This window comes from Myodes glareolus, chromosome 1 (genome assembly GCF_982192425.1).
Source record: "Myodes glareolus chromosome 1, mMyoGla1.1, whole genome shotgun sequence".
Classification (NCBI taxonomy): Eukaryota; Metazoa; Chordata; class Mammalia; order Rodentia; family Cricetidae; genus Myodes; species Myodes glareolus.
Window position 1 is genome coordinate 21669072 of NC_142026.1, and position 13700 is coordinate 21682771.

Consider the following 13700-nt stretch of genomic DNA (forward strand, 5'->3'; position numbering starts at 1 on the left):
CTGGCCTTCTCTGTGATGATTTACTTCTGCAATCAGCTTTATCTTTGGGGAATCAGTGTGACTCAAGGATGTGCAGCGTGCCTCCAAACCTGTAGTCCTTTCTCACTGCCATGCACATAGCAACTAATCCTTCCTCCTTCCCACCGTCTCTCCCTTTCTTCTTCTTTCCCCTCCTACTCTATCTTCCTCCCTTCCCCTCTTCTCTCTCACTTTCTCCATGCCCCTCCTTCCCTGTCTTTATTCTTTCCTTTTCTCCTGCCCTGTCTCCGGTCCTCCTTCCTTGCTCCCTTCCTCTCTTTTTTTCCTCTCTTACCTCTTCTCTTTCATTTTGATGATGTTTACGGATATGAAAAGTTTGTGCTTCTATTTATGTAAATTAAGATAAAGCATAAGGATTATACACAAGGGCTTATTTTGTTAGTGAGGGACATGGACGAAACATGAAGAAGCATAAGGCTGTTGGAGAATGTTCACAGCATCCTGCAGGAAGGAAGCACAATCACATATGATGTTCATAATTTCTTACCTGGAATGCCTGTAACAGCAACAGTTCTCTCCTTCAAGCTTCGTGCTGCTTGGTCCACAGCACTTCTCTCTGGTTTCTCCAGAATGAAGAGCCCAAAGGTATCCATAAATAACATTTATTAATCAACAATAAAACACACAACAGAAAAGGCCTTATAAGGAAAACTATATATTTATAATGCTTTATTGGTTTTTCTCCAGAACTTCACAAAACACTACAGACAGTAACAAAATAATTCAATAATGTTAAAAATTTCCAAGATAATTATAGGACACTCTTTATCATACTTAAGTATCATCATGACCATTAGATACACTATTCAATGCTATCATAGATACCTTTCTTAAATAAAGGACATAGATTTTTAATCTGAGAATCATAACATTTACACTTATCCATACACAAGAAAACAGCTTAGAGTAAGTGAAGCAGATCCCCCGAAATGACCTGGAGTCATCTGCCTGTACATCACTTAAAGATATTACAGTGTTAACAAGATAGAGGTCAACACACTGAAGAGAAATGGAGGGGGCTCACTTGGGGAAAAGAAGGAAAACTGGGCAATAGTTGAAGCTGTTTACATGTTTTCCATGGCCCGCTTGGCAAGATGCTCCCTCCCTTGCTCCGCCTTTTCTTGGGTGAGGTACTCCAGCACTTTCATGAGCAAGTCTTCATCCAAGTACTGTCTGTTGAGGGTGTCATCATTCTTCAGGGATCCTACAGGGAGCCTTTTGCTCACCGTTGCCAGTTTCTCGGTTTCCTGGGAGCTTCCTTGACCCAGGTGTTCCTTGATGGCCTGCTCGAGTTGCTCTTCTTCCTGGAGGTCATCTTCCGAGGAGCCTGGACTGGGCACTCTTTTCAGCTGGTTGGAATTAATGAGCTCAGGGTACTTGACTAGCATCCTGGCCAAGTACTCTCCAAGTTCTTGGTCCTTGTCATTTATCAGGCTTTCGTAGGGTGCTTGTTTGCTTTCAACATCTGGCATCCAGGCTGCTTTGGGAATCTGGCTGGCTCTAGGTTTCCCAGGACCATAGGGGAGCCTCAGCAGAGCCTTGTCTTGGTTATATTGATTAGGGAAATATGAGGGCTTCTGACTCGCTGCATTCTCCATCCCTAAAAGGTTTAAAATGTCCTCAACACTGAGTCCCTCAGGCAAGGCCTCTGTCATACCACGACCAGGTACCTTGGGATACCCACCCTTGGAGAGCAGCTTACTCTGAAACACGTCAGGGTGGTCTATGTCAGCCTCTGGGACGTCATCTGGGTCAACAGGAAGCTCCAGATCCTGCTCCAGCTCCACCAATCCGTTTGGCTTCTCTCCAACTTTGAGCATCTCAATTAAGTCTTCAGGGGGTATCTGCAAATTCCTGGAGATTTCAATTAGCTGATAAACAGCCTGAGAATCAAGTGGTTTCTCAAGAAGCCTGGCTGCCCTGTCCCCATTCTGCCCATTCTGTGGCCTCCCACTGCCCACAGCATTCACTAACCTTCTCAAGTAGGTGATGACTTTGGAGGCATCCTCTGGGAGTTGGTCTTTACTCTCTTTCTGACTATCTTCATCTTGGAGCCCCAACTGCCCCGAACGTTTCATTTCTTCATTGATTTGCTCATTTTTCTCTGTGTTCTCTTTGCTGTCTCTCACCTCTTCCTGGGTTTGAGTCTCTATTTTCTCCTCTATGGGGCTCCAGTCTTCTCCCCCGACCACGTCTTCGTAGGCAATGTTGTTGGTCTTGTACACGTCATCTTCATCATCTGTGTAGAGCTTTTGTTCCTCATCGACCCTCTCACGCTTCTGGTTGTTAGGCCCCGTCAGTTTCCCCAGCTCTTGGAACACAGACTCCAGGGTAGCGAGACTTTGGGGTGTGTATTGTTCTTCTACTATCTCATTCGTGCGCTTGAAGGGGTTTTCTCTGGAATTCTCTTCATACATAAGAGGGAACCGCACGTGCTTGAGTTTCCTCTCTGGCCACTGTTGAGTCTCATAGTCATCAGCCGTGTCCACTGGAAAGCTCCTCTCCGGACTCAAGGCAAAGGGCTTGTTTTCTTTGCGGGCAGACTGAGGCTCATTTTCAGCCTGCCTCAAGGCCTCGAGTATTATCCTCGCCCACTCATCCTCACTCAGTGCGTCCCTTGAGCTCTCGGCCAAGTGACTTTCTTCACTGTTTTCTTTGAGCTGAAGGGGAACAGAGATGCCTTGATAGGGATTGTAGTCTGGGCTGCTTTCTTCTCTGTGAGCTTGCTGCCTGAGCTTTTCTATGTACTCCAAAGCCCTGATCATTTCAGGACTAGGAAACTTTTGGACATTCTCCAATCTGAGATCTGGATCTTTCTGAAGCAACTGGTTTCGCTGGAAGGAAGCTGCTTCGGCTCCAGAGACGAGGAGAATTAAGTGGACAAGAAGCAGAACTGCTCCAAACTGGTGGGTCTTAGTTTCTGCCATGTTGTGAAGATTTCCTTAAAGTATAAAAATCATGAGTTAGTACAAATGATACAAGATAGAAGACATGATGGGAAGGAAAGAAAAGAACCAGGCACAAGGGTGAATAAAAAAAATAATTTCATAGTATGCCTAGGAGAACAAGTTAAAATTCATGAATACTTCCTATATCCTCACAAACTAACCATCAGAATCTTTAGAAAAATAGTCATTTACATCAGGATTGTCTGGTATTTTCTTGGTTTAAAAGGCAAAAATATTGACATGGGGGTTCTCAAATTTTGTGTGTTTCATTTACAAACTAGTAGTTTGACTTTTTTATCATGCTTCTTTTCAATAAAACAAGACTTTAAAATGTAATTACTTCAAACAGAATTCTACTAAAGCAACCATAAGATAATTTCTTGTGATACATTCACATATACATATACAATTATGCCCACAAGGTTGTGTCAAAAAAAAACCATTTGATTTATTCTCTGAATTAGTCATGCAATTGTGTTTTAGAAATGCTGCAGCTATATATGATGATGTCATACAATATATTAGTGTCAATAGCACTAAGCACCTTGTACATGAGTCTTGGTCAACTCACCAAGCAATAGCTCCAGCAGTTAGTTTAAAACCCCTAGAACCTGGGTTCTCCCTGGTCTCAGCTAGTCTAAGACAATGAAGCTTTTGGTAGAAGCCTGCTAAACTTAAATTTTTCTATGCTCCAGTCTTCTAATAATTGTATTATGGCTGACTTGCAAAATGCAATTATGGTTATATTTTTCATCTTTTCTCTAGTGTGTAGTAAATAAACAGATGCTCCAGAGAGAACATAAGTTTACTTAACTAGTCTATTTCTAAGCTTGTGAGTGTTCAGATTCAGTTTGTCTTATGTCTGTGTCTATTTTTGTAGGGACCTGTGAAATCTTAAGTGACTCACGCTGTTAGAAAAATCTTAAAATAACCACTATGTAATTCCCAATTTAGATAAACACAGACAATGTGTTGAATTCTTCCTACTTAAAAAAAATCTTCATTCATTTTTTTCACCAATACTTTAAAAGTCTTACAGATGGATTAGTAAGAGGAATCCCTTGTACGTTTCCTGTTTGGCAATGCTGATACTGGAGAAGCTATTTCAATCCCTACAAATCTCTTGTAAACAAATGCAAGTAAATAGGTTTGCAAGTTAATTCGTGACTTCAATGTGTCACGTTTTTGTGATACATAATCAAAGTTGTATGAACACAATTTTCTGTTAGATTAGACATCAAAATATTGTTCAGCAGATATTACTGATAATGAATGTTATAAATCTTTTAGAGCTGTCAAATGGCTTCAAGAATAAAAACGTCCTTAGCATAGATACATAAACTGATTAAAATTACCACTAAGTGGGTTGGTAAAGCATGCAGAGAATGTTTTCAGAATAAATAAATGCTACTTCAAGTAATTTTATTCATAAAATTCTGAATAGAATAATGGACTTTAAATAAAGATACTATATCCATTTTCTTTATATTATTTCAGAATTGATTTAGCTTTGACAGTTTTCACTGCTGTCATTTTAAATGTAATCTTGAAAACCATATTGAGTGTATTTGCTCTGAAGTCATTATCTTGACATATTCTTAACACATCTTAACATATAGATTACATGATTATCTGTGAAACCATTACTTTGGAGGAGGATCTTCTATAGAATTAGAACATATTGTTCATTGTGGTTTGAAGCACAGCCCGATGAATGCATGGCCATTTCCTCTTTACTGAACTCAGGTTTACTTTGGATGACATAATTATTGCTTTTAAAACTCAAATGATTTCATGTCTCCATTAGCATCTCTTAAAGCATTGAAAAGATGGTTCTAATAGATTTAATGCCTTGTACAGTGTTTGATTTAAGTTTTAATTTTCTGAAATCCAAATGATAGGAACGTTGTATCTCCCTGGACAACTGTGAATGAATCCTTTTTCAGTAAAAATGTCCTTCCAGTGAAACAAGCTGGGAACACTGACACTGAAACACCAATACACGTGAATATAGTTAATCCAAACAACTCAACTAGCTAGGATAAACAAAAATAAATGCATTACAACCAGCCACTTCCGCAAAGTAACAGACCGGCTTTTCCAGCACAGTAATTGCAATCAAAATCTATACAGATCTCTGTGTTTTCTTTCCTGGACTCAAAGTTATAGTTTCTCGTTCATAGACACATACAACCTTTCCCTGAGATAACAGTTCACCTTTGGGAAGGGAGGAAATCAATAACCAGAATCATTCTAAGCTACTTTCTCAGGACTAAAATTAGTGCATAATAACCCAAGCCCTTCTAGAATGTCCCAGTTCATAAAATATTAGTTAATTAAGGGTTCCCATAAGGTGAATATCAAAGGAGAAAATATAAATCCAAATTGTTTGCCTCTGTGACTCATGTGGCTAATGGCATCTGAATCCTTATAAACTAACTGTGAAGAATATTAAGCATATAAATTATATTGCCAGTTCTGTATCTGACTCCTGGGAGAAGAACAACACGTTAGGAAAAGAATCAGAATACCAGGCTTGGCTAACTTTACATTAATCGGCGTATTGACACTAAAATTCTTAACTTTTCCAGTCTCCTTGCCTACAGTTTTTCTCAATAACGTTATAATTAATGAATATGCTCCAGCAGTCCTATAAATCACACTTTCTTATGTATGCATGCATATAGAGTATCCTTGCCCGAAAAGCAGCAGGTTGCCCTTCAGTCATTCTATCAATATAAGCTTTCCAAACGGTCTTTTTCCTCCCATCTGGGAAACCAAAGGAGAACACGCAATTGAGAACTTTCCAGTAAATTGAAGAGAAAGCTGTCTTACCTTGGTCTTGGAAGGTGTGGATGGCTCCAAGGGAGCTCCTCTCCCGCTGGGTGAGGTCTCGGGCAGTTTCAGCACCGGACAGCTCCTCTGCTTATAGCGAGCCTGGGCGCCTGACTCCGCATTCCACGCTGACGTCACCGGCTCAGCCTCAAACCCCAGCGCAGGCAAGCTTTTTCAAAGAATCTGAGAGAAAATAATCACTTTAGATAAATTTTTCTTAAAGCGTTGCATTCTTACGCCACCTGCCTTATGCAGCAAAAACTACACTTTTCTTTTTTTCCTTTTTTTTTTATCAGAATCTCCAAGACTCGAAATAAAATGTTCTGCACAAATTCCCTTAGATAGAAAAAAATCTGTCAGCTAGACATGACTAATTGCAAAGCCGTTTCGTTTGTGTTTTCACGCCTTGTTTAGAAAGGTTTCTTGTGACTGTTGCCATGTCGCTGTCATAGAGTTTTTCAGATAATGACTATCTTTTTATTCTTGCCCGTAAAGAAATGTATTCTCATTTCCTGGTGCAGATACAATGAACAGAACATTGTGGATATGAAAGACCATATTTCATGTCATATTTCATGACTCCAGGCAGCATTCTTTTAAAACTCCTGTTTGTTTGAACAAAAAAAAAAAAAAGTGAGACGCTTACTTTTTGTATGAGAAGCAACGGGAATGCCTTCAACGCAGTGTTTGAAAGGCGCATTCCCAGCCGTTCAAGTTCAGCAGTTGAAGCTTCGGTATGAGTCCATTCAAATGTTTAACAATATCTGGAGCTGCAAGGGATCGCTAAGAAATTGTGTGCCCAAGAAAATATGGAACCCTCTTGTCATAAAGAGGAAATAGTAACACAAACATATTTGGTTTTTGGTTGAATAAATGAGTTGAATACCTTCAATGAATGAGACCAATCCAGTGAGTAATATGGGAGTTAACGCACGGTCTCTTGAATTTAGAATTCATAGCCTTGGTTGTGCTTTGCCATAAAACCTGATTATGTGCTTTAATAATTTATACAGGTCTAAATCTTTAACTTTATTTTATTAAAGATGTGAGACCTCCAACCTTCGGTATGTTGAAATATATTTTGAGAACAAGAAAGAATCTTTTGTGAGGTCCTTTAAAAGTCTCTGTTGGCTGAACAATCACAGTATGATTTTATCTACCCATCAACGAACTTAGGCTTATGAGGTGCCAGACATACTGTGCACTACTGAGGACAGAAAAAAATGAATATTGTCTGGCTTTAAGAAGACTTTAGTCAATGGGACAGAATGAAAGTAAATTGTTTAAAGGTACACTGGAAAGCACCAAGAAGAAGGTTAGCCAGAAGGGTTTGAAAGATTTATGATTTACCAGCTGACTCTATCTAGTAGAGTAGGATAAGGCAAGCCCTCCCGATAAATAGGCCTAAACTGATCTCTTAGTTTTAGATTTGTGAGAGTTCTTACTCGACTAGATAAATCAAAGCAGTGTTAAATTGTTCAAGTCTTATGAATTTAGAATAAATAGTGACAGAGTTAAAAACCTTATGAAATCAAAACAATCACACAGAAGGTGGTACTCACTGATCCTTATTTGTTCCAGGAAAAATGTTCGATTTTTCTCTATGATGAGAGACCATCACATATGCATTCACATGGAACTCACCGGTACATTCTAGAGCTACATGGCCCACGTGCTGATGCATTATGCTTCCCAGTGAGTTTCCAGAGCAAGGTCAAGTGCCAGATTGAAGGGATTTGAGTACACAGGACTTGATTTCAAGGCAGTATTTAGAGACATCAGATCATTCACTTGTATTTTAGCTTTATATACCTATGGTGTTCTACCAGTCTTAACAAAGACCTGAATAGTCAGTCTGAGCTTCACCTAATTTTTTTTTGTCAAGCTGTTCTTTATGATTAGTTGAACTCAACAGTATCAAAACAGCCTTAGAGAATTTTACAAGGTTAATTATTCTTAAGGGATGAGTTGATTCAGCATAGGCCTAAAAAATCATCCAGAAAGTCACTCTTGTCCAAATTAATTCACTCATACACTTATGAACTTGTTGGCTAACAGCTAAAAGCCATAATCTTTTGGAGACAGGCTCTTAACTCTAACTGCCTTTAATAATCGAAAAGACAGGTTCACTGAAGAGGCTCAGTAAAATGCTTGCTACCCAAGGATGAGGAACTGAGTCCAATCCCATGCATCCATTTATGAGCCAGGGGCAAGGCATATAACGTCTATCCCCAGTACTGGAAACATAGAGACAAATAGGGTCCTAGTACTTGTTGGCCAGCCAGCGTGCTAAGTCATCAAGCTCCAGATTCAGTGGGGGAGCACAACTGAGAAAGAAACTCAATGTGAACCTCTGACTGCTACACACATGAACACATATACACTCACAAGAAAATACATGTGTGTGGACAGAAAAACAATCTGCAGTGCATGCAAAACTTTGTCCAAGTGCTCAAGAAGTGAGATACTAGGTGGAGGTTACTGAGACAGACTAGTTCCACCAGGGTTAAGATTCAGGGAGAGCCATTGGATAGGTAACTGAACTCCCCTACCTTATGTTGAGAGAGATATATCTTTTTTTTTTCAAATGCGGGTGGCTGTTTTGCCTGAATGTGTGTCTATGCAGAATGTTCATGTAGTGCCTCAAGAATCCAGAAGAGGGCAACAGGTTTCCTGAAACTGGAGTCACAAACAGTTGTGAGCTGCCACAGAGATGCTAGGAATCAAACTAGAGTCCCATCAGCGAACAACCAGTTCCTCTTACCCCTGAGCCATATCTCCAGTCCTCCACAGATCCTTTCTTTTTTCTGAGATCCATTGTATTCTATACGCCATACTCTTGGCCTAGTTTAGTCTTCCAAAAAACTGCAGAGGTTTTTGTTATCTACTTTACAAATCAAGAAACTAAGGTTCATAAATAAATAAAGAGATCAGGATTTCCAAGTTCATAATTGGTAAAAAGCAAGATTTAAACCTAGATTGTTCCATAAGTGTATTCTCAATAAAGATTATAATTCAGGTACTGGGCTAGGTGATATCAGCAGAAGAATGAGTATGGCATTAAAGACCCAAGACTTAAATGTAGTTACTTGGAGGAAAATTCTCAAAGACTATCTGGTCACTGCTGAGGTGACATACCTTGGGTTGCTATCCAGAACAGCACAAAGCAAAAACAATAGTTAACATTGAATTAACTCTTTGATGTGGTAATATATACTATCTCCTGAAAAACAGAAAACTTATAAATTTTGGAAAATGTTGTTCACAAGCCTGGTTTCTTTTTAACAGTCTCTTCAGTATGTTACATTTAACCTTCTCTAAGTCATGAAATTTTTGTCAGTACTTATTGGTTTCTAAATGGAGCTATTTCCCATGAGAAATCTCTTTGGAGAAGGAGCTAAAATGGAATAATATGTGGAAAGCAACCTTTTTGTGGACGTGAAATATTTGAGCATGGGCAAAGCACTAAAAATAACCCAGACATATCTTATATCACTGAGCCTGAGAGAAGAACATTCCAAACATTCCTTACAAAAATTTAATTTTCTGTTCAGAGCTTCCAACTATCATAGCCTTCAAGAAATGAATCTCTGTATCATGAACATTTTCAACATAATTATGCACTATGTAAGATAATGGTTTTTTTACTAAATTAGCTTGCAGTCTCACCATGGTGCCACTAAGTTCAAGTTAATCATTCACAATTTAGGTAATTAGAATAGACTAATTTATTTCTCTCATCAGAATTTCTTTCAGTTTTGGTCACTTTATGGTGATATTGAATTTCATATTCATCTAGATAAAGATTTTGATTTTCCTCTCATTTTTACTAGCAACCCCCTACCTTAGTAACCATTTAACACAAGACCTCTCTTCCACGTCATTGCATTTCTCATTTCATTTCAGTTTCTAGGAAACCAATAAAGATCCTGAAAGCCAATGTGACTTATCTGTCGCGTTCTTTATTTTATGTCCTTCTTTGGCCTTCTGTCTCTTAAAAGAGTTCCATCAATAATACTCACGAGTTAAGGCCCTCCTAAATTTGCTAGGCTATCGTGGCAGGGGAGGGCTGAGCCTTGCAGACCTCACTTAGCTCTCATAGCTTATTCTCTGACTCCAGCTTTTTTGCTTTCCCACCTTTGGGACCTCTTGAACACACCTCGTATGTTTTGCTTCCAGAATTTATCTGAACCTTTTTTAGGAGTTCTATGTCTGCTTCTTAAGCAAATATTCCTGTCATAAAGTAGAGTTTTGAGAAAAAAGACAGTAAAGAGCGCATACTATTCTTAAGGAATAACCAAGTTTGATCCTCAATACCCACATCAGAAGGTTCACAAGTGCCTATAATTCCAACTCCAGAGGAACCAACACCCTCTTCCAGCCCTGTCAGCTTATGAGCTTGTGTGCACACACCCTCACAGAGACACATACACATAATTAAAGATAAAGTTTTCAAAAATAAACAGTGAAGTATTCTTCTATCTCTCTTGAAAAGCCATGGCCCATCAAATTTCTGTTTGAAGAGTATTAAAAAAAAAACAGAAATGGGGGTATGTTTTTATTTATTTTAATTACCATGTAGTATTTCCACAGATAAAATCCCACTGCTCCTGAGAGGTGGGATCTCTGTTAGTCATTGTATCCCTGTGCCTAACCCTGAGCTTTGGATGTAAACGCTGGCCAAGAGCAGAGTATGTTTAATTGAAGTCAGGTTCTCTCCTTCCTCGTGCCAAAGCTTCATACAGTTCCTCTTGAAAGTTTCTAATGCTCTCAAAATGTCTTTATGCAAATAAACTCTTTACTCATCTACGTTCTAAGTAATTCTAGTAAATCAAATTTAGACCATTTTTTCTTAAAAGGAAATATTTCTCACTAAACTACATTTGTCTATACTTTCCCTTATTTGGTAAAATGTTTTTCTAGTAGTTAAGTTGACTTAGAATTGAACATCTAAGTCAAATGAATCCTTTTTGACCATTACTCTTTGTAATTCTGGTACTTGTTTGTCAATTTGCCACCTTATTGGTGGCTTTAGGTAAAGTCAGCCCCATTTCTGGCTTTCTCTTGTCTTGACAGATTTGCTTTGTGCAATAGGAATCCATTGTAAAATGACCTTGCTTTTGTCTACTTAGGTATTAAAATGTGTCTCTCTCATAAACCGTCAATGACAACTTTGAAAGCCAAACAAAGCCAGGCTTTCCTCTCCATTGACTTTGGATTCCAAAGCCATCTGGTGCTTGGAGGAACCGCAGGATCATTCTCTCAATCTGACACCATGAATATTCGGGCATCTGCTCCCTCAGTGGATTTCAGGAGGGAAGTTTGTATCCTGGAAGTTAATTACTTTGCTTAAAATCACACAGAATGTCTCAATCTTTCATATTCTCGTGACATAATTGTTTTGTGAATCAGTATTTTCATCATTTGCATGCAAACATTTCAATAGGGATTATTTTCTGCTTGAAAAAAGAAATCACCTACCTGCACTCTCCTATCCTTCCTTTTAATCAGCAGCCCAGGGCGACATAAGAGTATTCGAGATGATAGCACAACATCTTTGGAGTTAAGTTTAGCATTCTATATCCAGGGCTCCCACAGATTCTCCAGATGACTTTTCCCAGTTCACTCAACTTTTGCTGGGAGTGCAGACGTTTGCTCCCTCTGAGAAAGGACTACATGACTTCTAGATGGGGTACATTTGCACATAGGCAAGGAGGTGGGGGATGCATAAAGGATCCCTGCCCCAAAGCTTTCTCCCCAAAACCCAGTTACTATGGGTTGTTACAGGCATTTTTCTTTTTCTGCCTCTGCACATGCTCCTATATACAAGCACTTTGTGAAGAGCTGTTATAATATATTTCTAGGAAGTGGTGACAAGAAGGGCTATGCATCTTCAACATGTACATGATTGTTTTCCAAGTATTTTCAATCTACTATTGATTGTGTCTGCGGAAAGAGGACCAATGAATGAGAGGGCCAACAGTTTCACAATGGGCAGTAACCCAATGCCTTCAAGTGCTTCCTATATCAATTTTAGACATTATTGTTAGGCACTGAGTATTTTCCACCATCACCATGGATTCCAGTTCTGAACTCTAAGGCTATACCCAACAAGGTGCAACCTTCTTTTCTGAGATCAGAGCCATATGCCTCCCCTAATTGCTTGCTTTCCCTAAGTGAAATGGTTCTATTAAATTTTCTTTAGAAATCAGTGCTGGGTTCTAACCCAAAGGTATATTCTTTTTGGAATAATCCAATAGAAGACTAAAATTACAACTCACTACCAGAGAATATCCTTCCTCCTGGTCTCTGTGATCCTTGAATATACACCGTCTGCTTTTCTTTAGCCAGCCGCAAGCTCCGAAGGAAGCGAGTTCCTCAAGAGAATCTTTGTTGACTAGGCCAGTTGTGCCACCTGGTCTTATATCAGTTAACATAAGCTAAAGTCATCTGAGAGGCGAGAACCTCAATTGAGAAGATGCCTCTGCAAGATCCTGTAGGGCATTTTCTTAATTAATGATGGATAGAGAAGACCCAGCCCACTGTGGGTGGGAAAACCTCTGGGTTGGTGGTCCTGGGTTCTATAAGAAAGCAGAATGAGCAAACCAACATGAATAACCCTATAAGCAGCACTCCTCTATGACCTCTGCATCAGTTCCTGCTTCCAGATTCCTGCCTTGTTTAACTTCCTGTCCTGACCCCCTTCAGTGATGAACCATGATGAGGAAGTGTAAGCCAAATAAACCCTTGCCTCCTCAACTTGCTTTGGTTATGGTGTTTTATCTCAGTAATAGCAACCCTACCTAAGATACCAGTTTCATGGAAACACATCTGCCTTACAATGTGTGTTTATTACATTTGTAATGCTGGCTTTCATGCTATTGCTTGCTCACTGTCTTCCCAGGTGGATCAGTATCTCTTAGGTCAGAAGGTCAGGAATCTTGTTTTGTTTCTTGCACAATCTACACAAGATCTAATCAAACCCATGCTTTAAAATAATGACCTCTGCCAGCAAACCTATCAGCAGCTCAGCCCCTTACTTTCTCAGTGCCCTTCCATGATTAATTAAAATAGCTGTCCCTCAGTTTCAACCATGAGAGTGTTATCTTCAGCTCATTTCTGCATCCCTTCCCATGCCTTCCACTCTCGTGCATGACTTAGTTCTCAACCTCTGCTAATTCGTCCAAGTTGCAGCTTTCTGATATACCCATTGTTTTATATTTCCTTACCTATTCAACGGCTTTTCCCCTGCCTCTCCAGTGTCTCCCACTTATCTCCTTTCATGCGTGTCTTTTATTCCAGAAAATTAGGTGTTGACACCTTAAGAGAAGTAATTTCTATTTCTAACCTGAATCAGGACTCAAGCACTATTGATTGGATGACTGAGATATTCAATAATAATAATAATAATAATAAACTCAATAATATAGTTTATACCAGTTGATTATTAAGCACAAGAAAGGGAGTCAATTCCTAAATGCATCACAGCAAATTATATTTAATATTTTTCCATCCTGAGTCTCTCCTGTTTACTGGTATTTACCAGGATAACTTCCCACAGTTCAAAGTATTCCATTGTTTGTTTGTTTGTTCACTATTTTGTTTGGTTTTGGGTTTTGGTTGTGGGTTTTTTGTTTGTTTGTTTGCTTGCTTGTTTGTTTTTGCTTCTCGTGTCTTTCTGGTCCTTTAGCCTCTCCGTCTTCTCAGTTTCACTGTCATCTGCATCCTTCTGCCTCTTCTTCTGTATGATTTTGATTCATTTCAAATGTTTTTCTTGGTTCATCTCTTTCATGAGATCTTTCTTAATTAGTATCCAACCCAAGCATATAGTCCCCCATGTTTATGTGAATGTGACAGTATGCTTCCCCCAGCACACCT

General features: G+C 39.2%; 1 protein-coding gene across 2 annotated transcripts; it reads right to left on the minus strand.

Moving 5' to 3' along the window:
- Positions 1-693: 693 nt before the first annotated feature.
- Scg2 (secretogranin II) lies at positions 694-5981 on the minus strand. 2 transcript variants are annotated; one of them, XM_048459295.2, is made up of 3 exons: positions 5823-5981; positions 2014-2980; positions 694-1893 (listed from the first exon to the last, which is right to left on the minus strand). In XM_048459295.2, exons 2-3 carry the CDS (start codon positions 2964-2966, stop codon positions 1104-1106), a joined length of 1743 nt encoding a protein of 580 aa, XP_048315252.2. In that variant the 5' UTR covers positions 2967-2980; positions 5823-5981; the 3' UTR covers positions 694-1103. The 2 variants fall into 2 exon arrangements, with proteins under 2 accessions (XP_048315252.2, XP_048315251.2); XM_048459294.2 differs by having other exon boundaries at positions 694-2980.
- Positions 5982-13700: the final 7719 nt, after the last annotated feature.